We start from the raw sequence: 23,694 nt of genomic DNA, 5'->3' as shown, positions 1-23,694 counted from the left end.
AAAGGAGTATAAAATAATCACCTTGTAAATGTGTTTGGTGTGCAGCAGAGTCTGCTGATGCAGGGATTCAGATATGGACTGTTCTGTTCCAACTACAAAGCAAGAACTGAGTCACAAAGGCTGCTCTTCTCCACTTCCTCGCGCTGCCAAGAAGGAAGTCAGGCCACTTGGAGCTGCTCTGATGTTAATAATTTGACAGCTATCCCTTCCTCTGGCACTAAACCAACTCAATTTAATTCCAGAGTTTAGAGCCTCGCTGAGGATTGCTGTCCCCATGCAAGAATGCAGAGTGGTGACAGGGATTTGCATAGGAGGATTTCCATGTAACACACAAACTCTAATCAAACCCATCTGTGGAGCACCATGATCCCCGTGTGCTCCTCTGCAAAGCTTCTCAAGTTGTTTCTTGCCTGGACACCACGGTGTGTCCACCAGGAGAGCTGATTTTTGCCCTTTTCCACAGCTCACACATATTTCACTTTTAAGAACTGAGAGTTCTATCATAGTCCAAGATCTTCTCTCAGTCAGTGCTTAGTTTGTCAAACATGATGCACATCTTTCTATTAACTTTATCTTGCTTGACAGTATTTCAGCAAATTAAAAAGATATGGATCTACCTAATTCAGAGATTCTGAATTTTGCTGTACAGTCAGTATTCCTTCTTTTTTATTCCAAAGACATATCCACAAGTTGCACCACTTTATTAGATGTACCTGTTTCAAGGTTTAATTATTAATTCAGTTTGCAAATTGACTGATGCAGTGCCCAGGCTCCACGAGCTCCTGATCATTCCTTCCTATGTGCAGTTCCACAGCAATGTTTCCCTCCTAAAAACATCCTAGGGTGAGTCACAATTTACTTGTGGAAAATAAAATATACAACCCCTTGCAGAATTAAGATTACTGACCTAAGAATGACAGTATCTATTTCATAATTATGTTGGCCTGAATCAGAACCAGTGGCAGTTTTCAGGGCATAAAGAAGTTCAAGGCACTTCTGAGGATTTATTTTTTTAATTATTTAAAACCTGCTTTTTGTGAGAAGACCAGAACTCTTCTTTAAGATTATGAAAGTAACAGTAACTGAAGCTGTCTGGAATTGAACAGCATCTCTGTTTTCACAGACATCCAAATCTGAACCTAAAAGTACTGGAATAGCTGAAGAGATTCAACTGCAAATACTGCATTTCCAGGAAGCTGAGAACATGTATTTCATCTCCGGATGAATAGTAACCAAGTATTTTCCTTGGGGATTCTTTGTCCCAAACAGAATTGAGGTATCTTAAAAGGTCCAGGTGGCACATTCACTGGGCTCTGGAGGTACATAATGGCTTTATCAGAGGGTGCACAGAGGGGGAAAGGGAACCCCTGAGCACAGATGAACAGACCCCTGTATTTAACAAAACTCTGATGACCAACCCTTTAAGACGCACAGAATAAACTCTACTAACCTGACAAACACCTCTTTTTAGGTTACTGTAAATCTGTATGCTGACCACACACACTGTGTACTGTATTCCAACACCACAATGCTACAGGTAAAATCCTGGCTCCATGGAAGCAAGTTTTTCCAATGACTTTAGTTTGTAGCAGAGGAATGTCACCTTATAACTCTTCAGAGCACAGTGCAGCACCATCTCACACAGCCAACGTGCTCCTGGGTGCAGAAAACCATTTGAACTTGGAAGAACTGCTACGCTGAGCTTTGTTGCAAGGCTGGAATTATTTGCTGATTAAGCTAATACGCCTAAAAAACTCTTTTAGGCAGCTGAGCATGCCAAGAAACACATTTGCCCTGAAACCATCAAGATTAGTTACAACCTTAAAGGCCTTTGAAACGAGACAAGTTTCTCCTTTGCCCAGCACCTGTCGACACCCGCGGGCCACCTTACTGTGCTGGAAAAGCCGAAACTCTGCCGATGCCAGTTCAACCGACACGAGCTGCTCTTCTAAGCTCCTAAACCTGCTGGGCTGACACAGCTGACAGGCAACACACACAGCCAGGCTCTTCAGGGGCTGCAGGAATGAGCTCAGAGCAGAGCTCGGTGTGCAGCACGTCGCGCTCGCTGGCGTGGGAGTCGCTGAGGAACGTCGCGCATCCCGACACATCCCGCTCGGATGGAACCCTCCAGGGACAACAAACAACATTTGCTCAAATACAGAAGTGCAGTGCAACCACCTGCAGGAAGCCCAGAGCATCTATCTGCACAACCTCTATATCTGTTCCTAATCTTGTCACACGACTCCCACAGAATCACAGAATATGTTGAGCTGGAAGGGGCCCATCAGGACCATCGAGTCCAACTCTTGGCTCTGCACGGGACACCCCAACTTCCCCAGGGAACCTGTTACAGTGCTCAATCACCCTCTGGGTGATAAACCTTTTCCTGATATCCAACGTAAACCTCCCCCAGCTCAGCTCCAGCTGTTCCCTCGAGTCCTGTCACGGGTCACAAGAGTGGAGAGATCAGTATCCACCCCTCCACTTCCCCACTTGAGGACACTGAAGACCTCAGTGAGGCATTAAGATCCACATTATCAGATTCAGAACTGGCTACAAGAAAGGTAAAAAAATTCTGAATATCTGTTCAGCTGAATAGTCACTCAAGTACCTTATATCACATGAAGCAGTTTTAGAGAACCCTAACACAACTACTCCTTTCTTGAAGACTTTTCATATTATCAAATCCTAAATTGTTTATGCTGGAAAAGACCTTCAAGATGATAGAGTCCAGCCATTAACCCAGCACGAAACCATGTCCTCAAGAGCCACATCTACCTGGCTTTTAAATCCCTCCAAGGGATGGTGACTCCACCACTGCCCTGGGCAACCTCTTCCAATGCTTGACAACCCTTTCAGTGAAGTAATTTTTTCCAATATCCAATCTAAACTTTCCCTGGTGCAAGTTATGGACATTACCTCTTTCCTATCACTTGTTACTTGGGAGAAGGAGTACTGAGAACGAGTACAAAGTCTCAGATGCACAACAGAAAGAGATCTGCTACAAAAAAAAGACACTAACCATGGTGGAGCAGTGGAAGCAGAACATAAATCAGGCTGACAACTGACACTGAGTTGAAACCAGAGTGACTTCCTAACCCAAGTAACACAGCTCGAGGCAACAGATGCCACAGGTTCTTGCCTTAGGGTTTTATATATAAAAGTAATGTTTAAAGCAAATAAAATATAGCTCAATTTTTGCAACTTTATAACCTGAGCAGCATGAAAGAGGCGCAAGACACAAATGCTCCAAGGGGCATGGTTTGCATGTGACGTGCTCTAACCAGTGCCCACGGAACACAGAAACCCAGGCTCCCTGTGCAATCCCCAGCTGGAAGTGCCCATGCAAATCCTCAAACCAACCAGCTCCTCCAGACAAACCAGTGCATCAGATGTGTCAGGATCAAGGCTAATGGGAGGAAGTGCACACTGATGTGCCCAGGCTTGCAGGCTCTTTTTTCAGTGTACTATGGTAAACCCAGAGAAGGACTTTGACAGGAAGACAGAAAGATACTTGTATTTAAAAAAAAAAAAAAAAGTTAACACAGTAGAGGACAGGATTTTCTACAATTAGCATAAACAAATTTGATTGCTTCAAGTGTATTCAAAATTGAGACTGACTTCAGTATAACTCAACACCTGGAATGTGTCCTGTCTGAAGAATAATTTATGGCATTTTTTAAAATCAGGTTAAAGATGTTACAAGAGCTGCTAAACAAAGTGAAATGGTTGGGCAGCTCTGTGAATGTCTCCGTTACAGCACTTTGGATTTCTCTTTTTTGACTTGAGATCCTCAGGGATTCAACAGAATCCTAAACATTAAACAGTCAAGGAACTCATGACCCATTTTCCAGTTCAAAATTTATAAACTACAATTTAAAAACTATTTTAAAAAAAACCCAGCATTTTTACACTTTCCTTCCTTTTCCTTTTCTCTCAGGCCAACACAATTCCTGAAAACAGCTTGATCAAAGCATTAAAATCCATTCAGTCCCCACCAAGGCTGTTCCATGGCCAGAAGTGAAAGCAAAATATCTGAGACGTGTGGCCAGATGCTTTTTGTTAACTCAGTTTAAAAACTTAAAACACAAACAAAACACACGGGTTTTCAACATTCCTACAAGATGTTGTTAACACTGAAAATTCCCGGTAGCAATTTCTCAAATGGAAATCTTTGGAATATTATGTGCAATAATTACTCATCACGAAACGAGTCGGGCTTGTTTCACTTAATGCTTGCCCAGCAACACTCCAATTGTTGGTTTGTTTTTATAACCCAGTTTATTTTTCTTGCCCTCTTTTTAAAATATTTTATGCATGCCGATATTTTAAACTATGGATTAGAGAAGACATCTCTGTCTCAGCCTGAGAGCAAACAGCAGTGAATCAATCAGCCTTGGAGTTGAATTAGAAGTCTTATCTAGAATGAAAACATTTCTGTAGGCATCTTATAAATACCATTAAGTGCAAGAAGTGCACATTATGACAAAAACAAATTACACCCAAGCTCCACCCTGACATTAAAGAATTTATGGAAGCCAAGACAGCCACCCACAAAGACACAAATATACAGTATCAGCACTAAGCCCATCCGCCAGCCCAGGCTCACTTGGGACTGGAAGTTTCACACCCCTCTGTACGACCCTCAAAAAGCAAATTTTCTCATTTTTTCAGTAAGTTTCAAGATGAAAAAATACTTACATAAAAATTCTTTAATCAATAATTAATAATTACACAAAAAAACTACTTAAGTTTTACTGATTTGTCATGTGCCAACTGCCCAAAAAATGTTGTCAGCTAAAAGAGGAAAAACCCCTAATCCACATATACAATCATTAGGGAATAAAAGCCATTCATTCTGCTTTTTGATTTCCTTAAATTTAGGAACACATCAGTTTTAATTCACTTTTACTTAACAGTTATTTAGGCAACCTCCCTTTATTTCCTGGAAGCTTCAGCAAATAGGAAATGAAAAACAACTCAGTGAAAACTCATTTACATTTTCTTTGTCGCAAGAGTTGAAAAATTGCCCTGAACCTTTTGCAACGCTCCTGACCCGCCCATTACACAGGATGGGGAAAGCAATTCTGGAACTTAGAGAGAACCTCCATTAAATAAATAAATAAATGGGTTTTGGGCTCATTAATTAAAGGCCAGTTCTGTAGCCCTTTCTGAACCACCTGCACCCACGATCTGGGGGACTGGGAGGGACTGGTAGTCTCTGGTGGGTGCCACTAATTGTACAAACCAAAAGCCCCCCCAGATCCTTCTGTTTTCATTCCTTCTAATTGACACTTTACAGTAAAAAAAATTATTTTTTTGGCATCCATTTCCTTACCTGTACAACTGACGACTGCAAAGCTGGGGGGTAAAAAAAGCAACAAATATTAATATTAGTTGAGTTTGTTTGATCCAAGTGTTTTCATTTCCCCCCCCCTCACATGCAATGCTATGTATGGTGAGCTGTGCAAACTTTCAGATAATTTTAAAAATAAAAGTGAAAGGAAAAATCTTTTCTGAAACAACCTCTCTATACCAATTTGCACTTTACATTCAAAGAAAAATCAATGTAACACATTCATAAATTCCTGAATTCCAAATCCAAGCTGTTCCTACATATACCCTGGAAGCCAGTTTGGCTTTTTAAAATACATTTGCTTTCCACCATTGGTTCTTTCAGAATGATAGACTGCATTGGTTGATAACTGAAATTAACTCTGCTAGCTACAGATTAAATAGGAAAAAATCAAACTGACTGAAAAATATTAGCTCATTCTTAATGTTACAGCAGACCAACTTAAAAAAAAATAAATCAGAGATTATCTCACTTCTATGTACTAAAACAAAAAAAACAAACAGGTATTTAAAAAAAAAAAAAAGTTTATGGCAACTTTGCAGATTAATTACAAACAACAGCACAAGTTGCATCATAACAACTTGAGGCCACTGTAACAGCACAGACATCTTGACCAAATTTTCAGGCCTTTCAATGTGAGAAAGTTAAAGGGAAAAGGTGTTTTTTCAACCTGTGGCAGCAGCTCTCACCTGTGAAACAGGCACCTGTGGACTTTATGGGGTAAATGAAGAAGCCTGACAGCTTTAGCACATCAGACTGGGACTAAAGGTACTACAGATCCTGCAGAAAGCAGGAGCCTGAACACTGGAGTATAGGTTGTTCCAAAGGGGGAAGAAATAAGAGCCAAAAGAAAAAAACAACATGAGATCACTGAAAATAAATGGACAAGACAGGGAAAACCATCCCTGTGGAAGCACCTGGAACTGCTTTGAGCAGGGCAAGACTTCATTTACCATATGTGGAGATATAGACAGTGCAGCAATTGAAATGCAGGATATGACTTTGAGGTCTAGAAACAGGTAAATTATGGATGCAGGGACAGAACAGGCTCACTGGGAGGTCTCCCTTGACCATGGTCACCCCAAGGTCTGCAAAGCCAGTCAGCACATAGAGAGAGGGGAAAGGGAGTCAAAGGTATATCAAAAATGTGACTTCCAGCATCAGAGCAAGGGGCTCAGCAGAGGTAGAACAGCCTCCAGAATCACTCTGTAAGACACAGGGTCCAGGACATGCAGCTATCAGACAGTCTGGGGGTGTGACCACATTTGTGACATGGTTTGCTCTTGGCAAGGGCATGAGGAAGGTGGACAGCTGCCTTAGCTGTAAAGCTTTGTTTAAAAACCATACAATACACCAGGTTAAAAAATACATTTATACTGGTTACAAACCTCTTGGTGGATTTGTTTAAGTCCCTCCAATGATTTTTCACTGAAATAGTACGTTACAGATCTGTAAAAGGAGACAGAATTTTTCATACAGGTTTCCTAATCATGCTGTAATTTTTCTTCCATGACATCACACTGTACTCTCAAACAAAAAAACAGTCATTTGTTCCAAATTATGCTCCACAGAAATATGCAATATTTAATCTTAAATAGTTGAGCAAGCATAACAAAAGAAGTTCTTTCCTTATAATGTAGCAAACTCATTCCTAAACGACCACATAAAACTAGTATCACTTCCCAATAAAACTATAATCAGTAACACCCTGATAATACTTCTCAGCTCAGTTGTATTTTTGGACTCCAACACTTCTGTGATTTTTCCATCTATTTCAAGTATTTCCTGCTACTAAAAAAACGCTCTGCATCTTTTTCTTGAACTTTTCAACTTCCTTGAAAAGGAAACTTTAAAATAAACCCAGATTCTTTTGATAGACACTGATGGCAAATGAGTGTGTATGTGTGTATATATATAATATATATGGACCAGAAATCCAGCAGCAACAATTCCATCAGTCCAACTCAACGAGTTGCTTGAGGAGGTATTTCTCTCACACTGAGGAAGGATTTCTCTTACACTGAAGATAAAAGACTGTCCCCTCACCACGAAGGCCCCCACCTATGGGGAAAGGGGATTAATCTATATTTAAGTGATCACTTTGAACTCTCCAAATAAGGCAGCAAGTGCTCTCCCTTTCCTGCTGATGAATTTAAGACTCAAGTTTAAACCATCACTGAATAAAACGTGAAGGCTCGGCATCATTGATCAAAACAAACAAAAATTCAATGGAAAAGCAGCTCAGTGAGATGAAGATTTCCATAATTATACTCAGGAAGCTTTCAATAGACCAGACATGAAAGGAAAATTTATAGTCAAGATAATCTTGCATTAATACCTATTATTCTCTTGTGCCAGTTTACACAGAGCATGGGTGATCTCAGCACAGGCAAGGATTGCCCCATGGCGTGTGTGCAGATCTGAGCCCACTGATAAAGGCAGAAGTCTTGGCAAAACTGAAAGAGATTAGATAATTAATTTTTTTTTTTAAACAAAGCATAGTGACAGATCACAGTTCTACATGTAATCATGTCTGCCTAGAAATAAAATGGGGAAAACGTTTCTGGAAAGTGAAGTATCCTGGCTACTTTATGAAAAACAAGTTTTAATAAAGTAAATTCTGACAATTCTTTGTACTCCCAACTACTTCCCTGGCTGGAGTAAATGAAATAATGTCACTGTTGGGCACTGGGCTGGCTGAGCAGTCGAGGAAGTGAGGCTTGTACTGCCATGGAATTTGACTTCCATGTAAACTGCCACATTCCTAATCCAGGACAGGGAGCCCAGGCAAGCTCTGTCACTGCAGATCCACTGGGGACCAACTGTTGTCTCCCAGCCACATTAAAATGCAGCCAGTACATCCTCAGGATCTGGAATGGGCCGAGGAAATAATGCTAAGAAACATCTGACTACACACACACAGAAAGGAATTCTGCTGCAGATGTCAGACTGGACAAGACAAAACAGATCCCCCCACCCTCTACAACATCAAAGCCTTACTGTCAGCAGAATCTGGGAATTTGAGGAGTAGTTGCTGGAGTTGTTCCCACACAACTGCACCCATTTATCCACCTCAGAACCAGCAGGGTCCAGTGCACTCAGGGAACTGAAGCCCACGCCCCAGATAAAAACAACCCGGCAGTCTTTGAGAATTTTTACATAAAATCTGAAAACCGGGAAAGCCACGAGTGTCACTACACTGCAGGAAGCTGCAGGGGGAAATGTTAATTTTTACCAAGCCATGGTGCATGCTTAGATCTTCACACATTTGTGCCATCCAGGCCTGGCCTGGCCCCCCGTGCAGGGCCCAGCTGGTACCTACCCACGTTCGCCATGTACTCGGGGGCCCGGGGAGTGATGTTGTGCAGGGCTTTGGTGGAAAGTTCTCGAATAACACTGAAGATGTAAGAAAGAATTTTAGGATTTGGGGGCATTAGCGATTTAGCAGAAGCAACGTATCAAAAAAAGCAACGTCGGGAAGAGACTTCCGTCCCCAGGCGAAAAAAAGACCCCCAAATAATGAAAATTGCAGTATTCTCTGTCCATCCTGTATTTCCTCCCTCCAAAACAGCCAACAAAAGCAAACAGCATCCATTGCAGCCAGCCTAGAGCCAGCTTTGAGCAACATGAATAAAGCTTGTTGCTCAAAGAGACAAACAGTGGGGCTGGTGGAACCCCAGGGCCTGTTCTGTGCAGGGCCACTGCAGTAAACTGTGATTATTTCTCATGATGCAAACTGGGCTCAGCACTGATACAATCTCATTTGTGTGATAGGCACACATTTCAACCTTCCTGAACACTGAATGTGACTAAGCACCATCTCTATGCATGAAATCTGCTTTAATTAGGATAATTGTATGGTGACAGTGTTTACCCCCCACATACACTATAGAACATATAAATGGGTTTTATTAATCTATTAACAGATTGAGGTCATGGCCAAAAGACAAATTCATAAACCTGCTTAAGTGACAGTATGCTCAGGAGGTAGAGATTATATCAGCCACTACTTGCCCAGTTTCCTTCAGTCAAATGTTATTGCAAACTTTGGTGTAAAATTTACAAAAATAGTCTAGGAAAATATAATATGCAGAACAGTCAATTCCTGGATATTAATAATTAAAACTTTATGAACTTACCTGTCCCAGTGGTTAATCTTCATATTAACTAAATGATCAATCATTGGCTGTGTATACTCAGGAAAGCCAGCAATATACACACTGAAAAAGAAATGCACACATAGATATAGAAATATAGGTCAGAGAGACAGAGTACAGAATCAGCATCTGTGTGCATTTAAACACAACCTGCTCCAAAGGTTTAAATCCTCTAGTTTTAAAGTAATCAAAAAAAATTACTTAAATGTGCCCTCTCCTCAACGAGATGCAGCTGAATTATACAGTAGCAAATATTTTACAACTGAAAATTTTTAAAGCTTTCAGAGCCTTCATAAAAGCTACTCTACACACACCACGCTTGACAGCAATGAAGAGCAAAAATAAACATTCAATTCTCATTGTTACATTCTAGAAAATCCAGATGTGTGTATTAACTCGTGCAATTTTTTCCATCTACAGGACACAGGAAAGGTAAGTTCTAGAAATGTGCTACATCTTCATAAATACAAAACAGAATGTGGGTTTTCAATCTGTCTCTTTTTAAAGATCGAACACACACAAAAAGTCCATTGTGACAAAAACTGTTAAAGCTGCAAAGTGGAGACGTACAGGAACACCAGCATTAATTATCCCAGGAGCCTGCAGTCACCTCACTTACAGCCACACTTGCTTTCCAATCTTCAGAAGCATCAACTATTGAAAGCCAAGGTCAACACAAGCTAAATGAAATGTTTTCTCAGTACATCTGATGAGTGTTAAATCACCTTGGGAAGCCCAACAATCAGCAGAACGTGTTTGTGTCAAAAGGGCACAAAGGGACAGCATTAAGCACACATGGATTATCTTAATTTTACCTTTTCCTATCTTTTGAGTGATTAACTCTGCCACTATAACAGTGTCCCATTAATGTACATGTGTGTAATTAGAAGTAAAACAAAGAGAAAACCCAGATGCTGCGGAATGTTCCCATATTGGCATCTATGGAATTCATCAGAGGAGTGGGAATCCTTAAATCCACGGGACAGACCCTGCTCACTTGAGCCAACACAGGACAGAGAAACAACATCTACTGAGCCCTAGAAGGGGATTGGACACTTGTGGTTGATGCCAGCAGAGAAATTATAACATTCACGACTCTCTGGTTCCTCTCCCTGTTCTGGAAGAACACCCAATAACAGACACATTCCCCTGCCATGTTTGAGTTCTCCTCTCTTCTTTCTTGTAGTAATAAAGGAGCATCAAAAGAAAAATAAAAAAAATTAATGTTTCCACTCCCAAAAAGTAAGGAGAACATAATCACCCTCCAAGCCAAAATTATATAAGAGAGGAAATAAAAACTGCTTTGTCAATTCTGAATGTTTTCGATTTTCTTCTAGTACAAAAAGCCAGAGTTTCAAAAATCCCATGGATTCCCCAGGGACCTCGAGCATGTGCAATACCAAGCCCCTGCATTTCCCCATCCCAGCTCCGTGGGTGGGAGCTCTGGGGAAGGTGTAGGAGGAGGGTGGGGACCCCAGAAGGACTGACAGTCGGTAAAAGGTGAAGGTATGTACAGACTGAAGGGATTGTGCACAAAAGGGACAACGTGGGATGCATGACAAACAGTCAAGGAGAAGATGGAGGGTTCCAGGGCAATTATCTTAAAAAACTCCTCAGTGGAAGTCACAAAATTGGTGGTGGAGCCTGCACCATCCTGTAGCTGTCTGCTGTTTCTGTTCCCCAGGGATATCATCTGCTCAAGCCTTTCTGACCTGTTTGGCTTCTGAGCAATTCCATGGGGTGATTTACCTGACCTGTCTCCAAAGGGTCTGAATCACCTCCCGTGGGTGCCGGTCTGTGCCTTGGCTCTGGATGAGGCTGGACTCCAGGCCAGACTCTGTCTGGAACAACTCAAGCTGGAACCAGCCCTTGGTCTTTGTCATCATCCCAGAGGAAGTGCAATGTTCTGTCCATCCTGGCCACGCAGAGCTGCCAGCCTGGCTCTGAACTCCCCTGACTGCAGCACCACTGCATTCCCAGAGCTGACACCAACCTCTGAGACAAGCCCCTGGTTTATAACCAGACTCCAGCCTGGGTATCTCCCATTTACTCTTTGCAGACTCTGGACTGCAGAGATCACTTTGGTTTTTCAAACGTTACCAACGCTGTGGTCACATTTCCACTGAGCTGACCAGGACAAACAGCAGCAATCAAGTTACAGATTTATGCACAGACCACAAACTCAACCCCCTCATCTTCCCCACCCTTGACCAGCTTGCACAGTTTTGTGACAGCTGCAAATAAGGCCCCTTGGCTGCTTCCTCCTCGTAGTCAAGGAAACCATGGCCACATTTTCACTATGTTTTGCACAGGATAATCAGTTTGATGCAGAAATAAAAATCTGATTTTAATTTATCTGAAATCATCAGTGTTAAAACATAATGTTCCATAAGGTGAGACAACCAGCAAATATTTCATTATGTACAAGAGGTCCCTCATGTTTAGGAAAACTAATGCTTGGAAACTTACCTTATAGTGAGGTAACAGTTAACTCTGTTCCCAACAGCAAAATAATCAGCTGCAGTGAGAATGTCGATGCCATGGGGAAAAGTGCCCTACAAACAAAATATGATTTTAAAGTGTAAAATACTTTCCAAATAGGCAACATTATTGAAAACAAATTTCCAGCTACTCTCCCAAGCACTGAAAAAACACAATTTAATTTACAGTAAAATCACTTGTACCAAAGACATAAAGGATATTGAATATATAAACAGCAAAACACCTCACTTTGCTTGTGAGTCAATGATAAACAGCCCAGGTAAAAGGCAGCAGACAGTAACCTATGCAATAGCTCCTTCACACCTTCCAGTCATACCCAAATATGTACTTGGGGAATGCATGACTATGTATGTACCCAGAGAATGATTCCTCTGGAAGGAGGTTTAAGTAAACACAAACAAGTTTCCAGTTTATGTGAAGGCACAAGGATCTGCTGCGAGTTTTATGAAGTATAAAATTAGAGATTTGGGCAGCCAGAAATGCATCCCATGAAGAATACTTACACATACATTTAATGAACTAAAAAATTGGGGTTGGTTTGGTTTTAAAAAGAAAACTGTTTCCCAGCAAAGCCTGAAAGACTGAATCCTACTTCTGCTATCCCTGCTCAAGCCAGTCTGTTTCTAGAGAATAAATTATCTTTCTAAATATGACATTTCCACTTAGAAATTTGAATTTTTGTATATATAAGCAATACAGTTCAGACATTCAGAGTTTGCTTGGCTCTGGCTGGTTTAACAGAGCATTACACAGCACAGCTGTGTTTTGGAAAAGCAGAGGCAGCAAAGCATCCGTGAGACATAATGAAGCAAAATGGGAAAGAGCCAAGTGACAGACACTCACTCTGCTCACTTCCAGAAGGGACACCGGGAGAGTGTTTAAGGAATGAGGCTCTGTGGAAGTACAGGTTGGGGATGTGATGCAGGTTGGTTTGTTTACAGCTCACTCATCCCTTCCACATTAGGACACAGCCATGCAAAACCAGTGGAAAGTATCTCTCGATCTGAGCCTGAGCCACTGAAGCAGTTTATCCTGCCAGCAGTGGGAGCTGCCAGGGGCTCTGGAGATCTTGGGCTGGGAAGCATAATGCCAGGGATCCAAAATAAAAACCAAACCAGGCCTGGAATCTGACTGAACCAAGGAGAGACAGAGGATTTATGGCTTATCCAAGGGACACCCTGATAACTCAAAGTTGAAATGAATGCTCTGTCCAAAAACCTCATGAAACAGTGATTAGGGACAAAAAACTACACGAGAAATCTCATCATGATTTAAGGTCAAACAGCAAGGCAAGCAATGGAATATATAAGGATGCACACTACATAAGGAAAATCACAGCCAAATAATTCCAGTTCTAGCTGCCAGCTGGACCCTGCTATTTGTTCCTCAGCTGTGAGTGTGCCAGTTCAATGCCATCTCACCACAGGTCAGGGTGCCACCGTGCCTGCTGGTGAGACAGCAGCATTCCTGACTCCCAGCTCAGGATTACAGAGGTCATGGCCAGTGGGAGAGCCTGGCTCCACAGGAACAGCCAACAGTTTCTATTCTGTCAGAACACTGAAAAATTCTCCAATATGAAAGTTGGTATTATTAGAAGTAGGTGCATTTCTCACTATTTATGCTTTAAAAAATTCTCCACGTTTTTCAAAGCTCCCATTTCCACACAGTGTGAATTACAATGGCTTCTTCAGTGGCCACAAGCAAGCTCCAGATTTGGGACATGTGGAATTACAAAGGTGAAGCAGGCAGGAAGCAGGGGGTAGGTGAGGGCAGCCTTCTTCTCCACCTATTAACTATCAGCATTGTTACCTCAGCTGGAAAATATGTTTTAGCTCCTTCTAATTCAGAGAAAGGGTGTCTTTTAACATAGTGCATCCGGGGAGAGAACTCCAGAGGGTGGATCTGCTCATTAAGAAACCATTTTCCTAGGCACCAAGGCATGGTTCAACTTCTGAACTTCTGCAGGAACCAGCAGGAGAGGCTGACAGTGTCCTTTCTGCCATGAAAACTGACTGTTTCACTGCTAATGTGCCAACATAGAAGCTGAAGTCACGTGTGTTCTACCAACACCAAGACATCTGAGTTGTGGGCCAGAACAGAGACCATAAGGAACCTTTCTGGTTGTAAACTAACCTGGACTGTGCTCCTCTAATTAAGAAATAAAACACTCCACAAAATTTTTGCTACATGGAAGCACTTCAAACCTGCAGCACCCAGGAGCCCTCCCTCACCTGGAGCTGAAGGCAGGGTAAGGTGTGTTATTCACTTCCCTCAGCACCTCACGTGGTGGAACCAGGCTGAGCTGCTCTGTGATGCCCAACCTCTCCAGGGCAGGAACTACAGACCCAGGGAAGAGTCACACTGACTTCTGCTTATCACAGACCTACCTGGGTCAGGTCACCAAAAGTCCCTACCCTCTTCCAGGGTCTTCTTGCACCCATTCTCTGCTGTTAAACTACTTCTATCTAGAAATGCACACACTGGATAGAAACAGACTGCTTGACACCCACAGTTCTAAAGGAATAATATTGTTCTTTTAAAGAGCAGTTTATTGATAACAAAATTGCTTTAACCATGCTCACATGACCTGCTCTGTCACTAACTGAACCACTCCCCCCCCCTTTTCTTCCTCTCTTAGTTGTATGTTCAGTTTTATTAATTCCTGATAAGAAACCAGGAAATCCAAGTCTTTACCCTACTTACTTCTCTCCTCCCAGGTTGAAAATCAAAGTTGTCTGAGCATTTTAACCACTTACACGTTGCTAAAGTTACATCAGAACCTACCACAATATCTTTTTTCAAAGCACTTGGGTACCTTCAGAAGCACCAGCTTTCTCAAAATATCTGTATGGTACAACAGGCAAACCCAAAAATTGAGTTGAAGACTCTTAAGCCTGGTTCACTGGGGTACCACCAACCACAGCAATGACTGCACAGCACACTTCAGCTGTTCTATTTCTATTGAAAACGAGAAAGTCAATGAAACAAAACAAACCCCAAAAAACCCCAAGCCCAAACAAACAACACTACACTTTTCCTGTTTTAAGAGCACTACAGCTTGCAGGGCATACCATGGCTGTCACAAATGTTGATACTGCTTTTCAGAAGGACTGAAAATTACCAGAAAGCTCCCCTTCTTCCGAAACTGGAATACTAAAATCAGACTCAAAACTCAGAGAAATATTCCACTAGAACTTGCTGTTCATAATGAAAACAATTATTTTTGTGACATTCTTTTACTCAATTTTTCCAAAGCCACAGTGTCTAGTTTTGATTTCAGGTACTCCACGTTTACAGTGAGCTCCGAGGCACAAATGAATGAAGATGCAGGGAAGTCACCGTACCTGTCTCCCAACATTCTCCTGGAAGGCAGCCTAAGGAACAGAGAACAAACACACCAAAACGAGTCAGGTTTGCTTTTTGATAAACACCAGATGATGAATTCAAAACACACAACAATATAAATGACCCATGGCTTTTCTGTTTTAAATAAAGTAAACTCTGTCAGTAGAACAAGCCCGCGGGGCTTTTCTGTTTCTGCATCTCCTCGTTCGGGTGCTCCCAAAGCTGGAGGTTTAAGAATGCAGGTTTATTAAACCAGTCACACCCACACAAGTGCTTTGGAGTAGTGACACAAGGCTTCGCCCTGGGATTGAAAGTCAGTGCCTGTAGACAACAGAAATTGAGACAGCTCACTCTTGTCTGGCTTCAACATCACTTGCTGAGAGTGGCAAAGTTTGATTCATTGTGAAAACTTCAGGCAAAAAACATTGAGACTGCAGCACTTATCTGCACAGTACATGTCTGAAAGCACCCTGAAATTTTAAGATGAAAGTCATATATGTTTCTTGTGTTTTGCTCTAAATAAACTCAAATTCTTGCAAAATGCAACAAATACGACCATAAAATTAATCTGTACATGTACGGTGCACAGAGTAAAACCTAATTAATTCCCTACTTCCTACTTGAATTTTCTCCCTCCCTCAAAAAAACAGTCATCGTTTTTCATTCCTCAAAAGGCTGTAATTCTAAGTATTAATAAAAATTTTAACCCTTTTCAGGGAGGGGAGATCATAGTTTCTGGACATTTCTCCAAGGAACCGTCACTCTCTGCACACACAGCTCTCTAGTGATGGACAGCAACTGTTAATTGATATTTAACAGATGGGGGGAAGCCCCAATCCTTACTGAAATACCACAAGAATTTGGACAGACAGAGCTTCTGTATTTCCTTCATAAATACAGCACCCATGTGTTAATCCACCTGTGGAAACAACAGGTTCAGCCTGCTCCCCAGGGCACCCACTGCGCAGGTGGAGCCAGGGCTGCACCAGCCGGGACGGAGCCGCAGCCTCTCGGAGCCTTCCTGGGGTGATCCTGCTCAGTCCCTGCAGACCTGCCCAGGCAGGTTCAGCTCCTGCTCACAGCATCTCCAGCTCAGGACACGTAGCACAGGTTGGGGAGCCCACCCACCCCCCTGCCTCTGCCAGCAGTGCCCCCGGGCTCTCCGGCTTTGGATCGCCTCGGGCATCACATCCAGTGCCTCCGGAGCAGGAGCTGGGGCTGCAGAGATGCCCTGGGTCTGCTCTTTGCTGAATGATGGGGCCCAGACTGACACAGGTCTTTCCCCTCCTCACCTCGTTCCCAACACAAGGGAGTGTGACTTGCTCTGAGTCAGGATTTGCCAGGACATCATTTCATGTCACTCTGAATCATTTATTTCTTCCTACTTCCTCATCAGCTTTAGGTCCCACTTTATCCTGTTGAGACCCTCAATATATTTTTGAGGATATATGCTATACTTTATGCTATATTTAATGTTATTGAAACCCTCAATATATTTTTGAGGATATATGCTATACTTTATGCTATATTTAATGTTACTGAGACCCTCAACATATTACAGAGGGCATATCCTATATTTTATACTGTACTTTATGCTATTGAGATCCTTTTACTCAGCACAGGGACATTTCAGTGAAGATGACACTCTCCATCATATCCAAGGGATTTCATAGTTTAATCAATGCATTACAATTCCTTTCAAAAATGTGCTGCTCAGACAAGTGCCTAAATGATATAAAATCTGTAAAGCCTTCTTTTCTTTCAAAATCATAGCCAAGCAATGTAAATCTGGTTGCAAACCAGTGAGAGTTTTGTCCTACTTACAATAAACCCATAGCCCTGGGACAAAAATACACTGTGGCAAAATAACTGGAAAAAGATGTGTAGGGGCCTAGAGAGAATGTTGCAGCAAACCAGCCACTGTACAGAAAGCTCATATAATGTTCACAGAATTCCCTCCATATTCCTTTAGCGCTTTTTTATCATTTCACAAAAGACTTTTCTTTGTAATACTTAGGAGATTATCAGTAACTGAAAATGTTACTAATTCAGTCACACTTTCAAACAGCTTCGAATTCCTAAAGGATGCCAAATAGTTCAACTGCTTTGTAAGAATAATTTTTCATTTTTTATACAATCCCCTTCTGGAGATGGAAAAACTGGATACAAAGATATTAAATAAAGATTCCATGGGATCAGAACCAAGGTGACTGACCTAGCCTGGTAACCTGAACACTCTGCTTTCCCACAAAACTTGAAAAAATATTACAACATTAAATATATTTTGTTTAAAAATAGATAATTTAAAAACTATCATTCAACCAAGAGGAAAAAAAACCCCTCCTCTGAAATGACAGAGCTGAATGGAGTCCAATTCAACATCACTTATTCATCTGATTATTCCTTATACTGATTATTCATGAAAGAGTTGCACAAGCCAGCCCAGAATGCTCGTGGAGCTTCAAAAGCACAGTCTTGTTCTATTCTCTTTAACCTCAGGGTTCAAAATGTCTCTGTTCTCTATTTTGTTTTATTGGTGCTCTGCATTAGAATATATTCCATATTGTAATAGATGGAAAATCTAGTAAAACATGTTGTTTATTTAAATATGTGTTTAACTGCAGGAATGATTGGAAATATTTAGGACTCCCAGGTATTTTTCTTCAAAATCGTAGGAATGCCTGGCAAACACAAAATATATCTATGCCTTTCTAAAATAAGAAAAAAGGTTTTGGTACTTTCATAACTACCCATCAAACAGCAATTCCAAATTTTGACCAGCTCTAAATCAGAAAGTACTTGGGCTACAGCAGAAGAGGAAAGTGAGGAGAAAATATGCTGGGTTTTATACTCACTAGAAATATAGATACACAGGCTGCACTAAGTTCATAGATTTAGTGAACGTGGCTGGTTTAGCACCATAGTTCATGGTCAAATACTGGTTTATGTTTAAGTGTAGAAACATACTGAAAATCACACAGAACAATCAGATGAAGCTACTAAAGGTAAGCAGTACACTTGTAGTGGCAATTGTGTTATAGATTTCTAATTATATATGACCCCTGATTCCAAGGAAATTTCTATATAAATAAATAAATAATTCACTTCCCACCACCTGTGCTCCTTAATGTTTTGTTGCAGTTCTCAGGAAAGCAAATCCCTCCAAGGAATTGATTTGAATAAAGCGACTTACATTAGCCAAGAACAGTAAATTCTACCTAAATTTAGGAGTTGAAGTTTAGGAGGAGTAGCACTGGTGATATTCACTATTTGTACATATGTGAAGAATATGTTCTGTGAGCACTCAGCAACCTCCAGCCCCTTGGCTTTGGTTTCAGAGCCTCCAGACCCCCGAGCTGTGCTGGGGTTGCACAACCACTGACTCACTTCCCCAGCAATTACTCTGCAGCTTCATTCAGCAGCTTCATCTCTCCACCAGAGGTGTGGCCAGGAAAAATAAGGATGCTATCCAGGTATCCCTGAGAAAACCTTCTTGTGCTATAAATGCATTAGCTTTCAAAATTTCAGTCAAAAAAAATCAGACAGACCTGTTAATGTACACACTGAAAAGACTGTCTTTTTTTTTTTAACACATTCACAGTGACATTTATTGTCAGGAACAGACACCTGGTGCTTTGGCAGACACTGTCTGGGTCTGGTTTGAGCTCATACAGTTACAGGGTGGGGTTTTTTACATTTACATATAATAATTTGTTTTTTCTGTTGAGACAACTAATACCTATTTCCTTCTTTTTTTTTTTTTTTAAGAAAGCAAGTTCAATATATACAAGACACAGACTTAAATTCTCAAAGATAATGTGTGCATTCTTTCTTCTTCTTAAATTCTATGACTACAGAATTCTGTAATTCTTCATCATTCCCTTCTCTTAGGAACATTCTTCCCCAATTCTCATCAGCATAAATATTTTCTGCAGAAAGTTTCCACAGAATATAATTTGGTGTCAGTGCTATTAACTACATAACAAACCTGCCTACTGGATTTATCACTTCCTTTTAAAAATTCCCAGCCCTATGGAAAGAGTTTTATACAATAAGTGAAAATATGTTTGAAGGAGAGACATTATTCTAGAAATTACCATGATCAGAGAGTAACAGCTGATGTACAATCACAAAAGTGTTGCCTCATAAAACTCACCAGTTTAGTGACCTGCAAATGAGCCAATGTCTGTGTTTTGTGTAGGACCCTTTTGTCTGTGATATTGTGACTAGAAAATGCTAAATAGCCCTTCCTTAGATACTTTATCTTAACCACCATGACAAGAATACAGCAGATTGTTAACTGTGGCCATAAATCAAGATGTACATCTGTGGATTATTCCAATTAAAATCTAAATTCACACAATACTTCTAAGGATTTCAAAAAGCACTTTTTTTGCTCACAGCTCCTCTACTGTAGTTCTACATAGTCAAGTCTACGAATTTTTAAATTAAATGAAAACAAACAAAAACTGACAGAGTCACGTAAGTTGAAATGTGGTAACTTACAGAAGCAGCTCTTCTGCAATTAACGTCACGATCAAACACTGCAGCAATAACCAATGCACTGAGGAAATAAAACACTGAGCATTAGTACCAAATATATGAGAACAAATGTGCAATGCCATTATTTCAACATTTAGCCTTCCAAGCAGAGCAGGCAGCACGTCCTCTAAGGAGATTATTATTTAGAAATACAAAATCTGAGTTGGAATAACCTCATACTTCCTTGTTTCTCTCATTTGCTGTGGACTTTCCACAGCACAAATGGACAGTGGCCATCCCACTGGATCAAGGAATATGAGGTTTTCTGGTTTAAATATGGCAGGAGTTTAAAACTTGGGCATAAAGACCATCTCCAATGTGAGATTCAGACAGTGCAATTTCAAATTAAAACTTGGAAATACAGTTTCTCAATAGCCAAATATACAGCAAGTCTTGGGTAAGGCTTAAACATAAGTCAAAGTTAAGCAACGGAAACCTGCAGCTTTCTCCACAAGAACTGTCCCATCCTGTAAGGACCAAAAATCAGACAACAATATGCAAATCCTGCTCAAAAGTGACCTGCAAGACAAACTGCAAAGCTGGTTTTTTTTAAAGGGTGACCTGTAGATACAGAAGGATGATTGTACAAAATGATTTCTTCATGTATGAAGTCTGGTGACCCTGCACAGGGTGATTCTCCTGCCTCAAAAGAACTGCTGTTCAAAGATGTGCCACACAAGAGAGGGAGAATATATTCCAGGACAGGCAGTCTACAGCTTTAGAAATCCACCTCCAGCATTCAATTAACTTCAGCAACAAATAAACATCACTTCAGGAGAATCATTTAAGCAGAAAATTATTCCTTTCAAACCCTGAAACTCTTCATTACATTATTTATTGACTCCAGGCAAAACCGGAAATAAATACTGGCTGAAAAGTAAATTCAAGATAGCTTTGCTTCAGCATAAGGATATTAATTACACTGATAATATCAAGCTTGCCTGGGTAGTGGCTATCAGTTCCCTACAGTGATGAATACTGTGTTGTTCAAATTCCCTGAAATGCATAGTCAGCTTGGCCTCTGTAATTTCAGTTTATCTCCATTAAGGAAAACAAGAGACAGAAAGGCAGAATGAAATGAAAACAAACCCCAATAAATTGTTCTAGAGACAGTTAATGCTTTCTTATTGCTACTTGCACGAGCAATTCCCCTCTGCACAAAAACAAGAGGAAAGAGGAGGCCATCCAAACAACAGCTACTGGAAGAGCAAATGTTCAGGAAGTGTTCCATTAGGAAGCAGCACACATGGCTCAGTGCTGAAAAACTGCTGGGTCAGATACATCATCTTCATACCATGCTTGCTAATTCTCTGGCACATAGAGAGACTTAAAAATTATTTTAAAAGGACATTTAAGAAGTATATGGTTACATGACATGACTAGCTCCCACAAACCTTTTAATTAGAGAACATTCAAAACTGTGGAACTGGATGAAAACGATCCTGGAAAGCAAAAAGAAGCAAATTTCTCCCTGACATTTCCCATTTTATGGACTATAAGCTAAAACAGCATTTTGTCAGTTATGCAGGATTTCAATGTTGATCTTTTCTGAAGAGGAAAAAAAATCCAGCCATTAAAAAAACCCTCATTGCACCAGGAAGTTCAGAATCCCAAGTGCTGCCCTCACTGTATCAAACAAGAGCTCAGCTTATAATGAAATTGCATTTCTCCATTTTTGCTTATTCTTCTGCTACCTTAGGACAAACCTGTTTTAAGTCAAACCAGCAACACAACGTCTGTGTGATGCCACCCGAGTCAATCTGTGCTGCAACTGCACACTGTGCTTGAGTAAAACAAAACAGAAAACCCCAGGAATTCTGTCATTGTCCTCACAGCCCCATTCATACAGTAGTCATTGTTTTATGTTAATCCTTTTAATGAAGTATTTTAACTTATCAAAGTCCACAAATAATTCTTTCAGGCCCATTCCCATTGGGAGGCTCAGGGATTAGCGGGGAGGGCAACGTGCCGAGGATGAAACATGTCTAAGGTGTCTTCACCCGTCTGCCTCGTCGTGGGAGTTTATGTGATACTGCACCAGGATTTCCTAACATAAAGAAACTGTTTATGTCAAACCAAGTGGGGTATTTTTTTAAGCTACTCAAAGGATCATGTCTTGACTTGCCCCAAGTGCACCACACCTGCCCGCTGCCAGGCGGAGCAGAGCACGGCTTTGCATCCTCCAGTCTCCATGAACACCTTCCCCAGTTCCTTGAGGTACGTGGGCCTGTATGAACAGCAGTGTTCAAGTGTACAGTGAACATAAACAGACTTTAAAAAGTAAGTTGCAACTCTATCAGTCAACTAATAACTCTCCCTTTCTTCCTCATCCCTTCCTTGCTCCTCCAAGGACTCACCTAACTGGCTTCAGGGAAAGTTAGAAGGACTCCAAGTATGTCAGTGGGCACTTCCCCCACCCACGTGGATGTCATTCCCTTCCCGGACAAGGTGGGAAGAACCAGACAGCAGAGGCTGCCCAGGTGAGAGACATCAGAACACAGAAACAGCAGAAATACCAGGTTACCCTCTCCAGATGTACCAGACAATAAACCTGAATTCCCTTTGTCACCCCTAGCAGGCACTTCCAGTCTCCACTAACCACAAGCAGCAAAGAAGCTGATTCTTTGCTAACCCTTGGGAATCTGCTACCACCCATTCCACTGTGCCACCCTGAAGCTGCAGGAAGAGAAAAATAAACTCTCAAACCTCTTGCCAGTTTGGCACAGAACCAGAATTTCCTTCCTGAGCCCTAAAAGGGAAAAGTCTAAGTGGCAACAGGGCAGCAAACTCTCCTCCCTGTTGTACATTAGGGAAAGGAAGGCACAGCAACCATCACAAGTAAAATGGGTTTGAACAATCCAAGCAAGTTAAGGAAAGGAGGTGAGATCAGAGTCGAGTTTGTTGAGCACTGCTGCTGCAAACAGCCCCTTCTGCTCCCCTCCAGTCATGCCACTGCTAAGCAGTGAGCTGGGTGATGAAAACACATGTAGGCTCAATTAATTTTTCTTTTGCCAGTTCTGTTTTTGAGAGCAGAGTAGTTTCCCTGTTCACTTCATCCCACAGAGCTGTTACACCACTGCAGGAGCAATGCAGGGGAAGGAACGAGCCAAAGAGTCTGTTCCAGCTGCACTGCTGGGGAACGAGATTTAATTCCTGTCTCAGATTTAATTCCTGTCTCAGATTTAATTCCTCTGTTTATCTAGGCAAGGAGAAGGTCTGAGGAGAAGGAGAAATGTAGTGGCCATTCCCTCTTCCACACTGCCTGCTTTGGCAGTCCCTCTAACCCAGCTCAGCTCAAGCTCTCACATTACCCACTGCCCACCCACCCTCCTACACTGTTCAGTGGGTCATTCCAGTGACAAATTTTGGGAATAAAATGGTAAAAGTATAATGAATACACATGTAGAAAAGAGAAATAAGAAAAATGCTTAGAACAGGAGTTACGAATCCTGCTATTAAAATAAAACACATTTTAAAAAGGCCTGTGATGGCCCTGCAGGAGCTCACTTTACCCAAGTGCCTTCAGCACACAGCTCTCCTCCAGAGGAACACAACAGCACAAAGCCATTCTCCATATTTCATCATGGTACAAGACATAGCTCAGAGCAATGCTTCAGATTTCCCCAGTTCTGCAGGACAATCCTGCCCTGGAGCAAGCTCCCTCATCCATCCAGAGCCACACCTGCCCGTTCCCCCCTCCTGCCAACCCAACGCGGCACCGCGGGGAAGCCACGGCCGCCCTCCTGCCCTGCTCCCACTGTGTGTGCCAGGGTTCCAGCCCTGCTCCCACTG

At 41.6% G+C, this 23,694-nt stretch overlaps 1 protein-coding gene across 1 annotated transcript in view; it reads right to left on the bottom strand.

The window, feature by feature from the left end:
- The window catches only part of TBCD (tubulin folding cofactor D), a 117,564-nt gene that overhangs the window by 38,675 nt on the left and 55,195 nt on the right, over nucleotides 1–23,694 (bottom strand). Inside the window, 8 exon segments of the mRNA XM_027664101.1 lie at nucleotides 5,339–5,361; nucleotides 6,745–6,805; nucleotides 7,695–7,812; nucleotides 8,679–8,752; nucleotides 9,496–9,576; nucleotides 11,983–12,068; nucleotides 15,360–15,389; nucleotides 19,867–19,924. Coding sequence (XP_027519902.1) covers nucleotides 5,339–5,361; nucleotides 6,745–6,805; nucleotides 7,695–7,812; nucleotides 8,679–8,752; nucleotides 9,496–9,576; nucleotides 11,983–12,068; nucleotides 15,360–15,389; nucleotides 19,867–19,924 — 531 coding nt within the window.

The sequence above is a fragment of the Corapipo altera genome, unplaced genomic scaffold (assembly GCF_003945725.1).
Source record: "Corapipo altera isolate COAL_440 unplaced genomic scaffold, ASM394572v1 122, whole genome shotgun sequence".
Classification (NCBI taxonomy): Eukaryota; Metazoa; Chordata; class Aves; order Passeriformes; family Pipridae; genus Corapipo; species Corapipo altera.
Note: the sequence above shows the minus strand (reverse complement) of the source record. Positions and strands in the feature narration are given on the sequence as shown.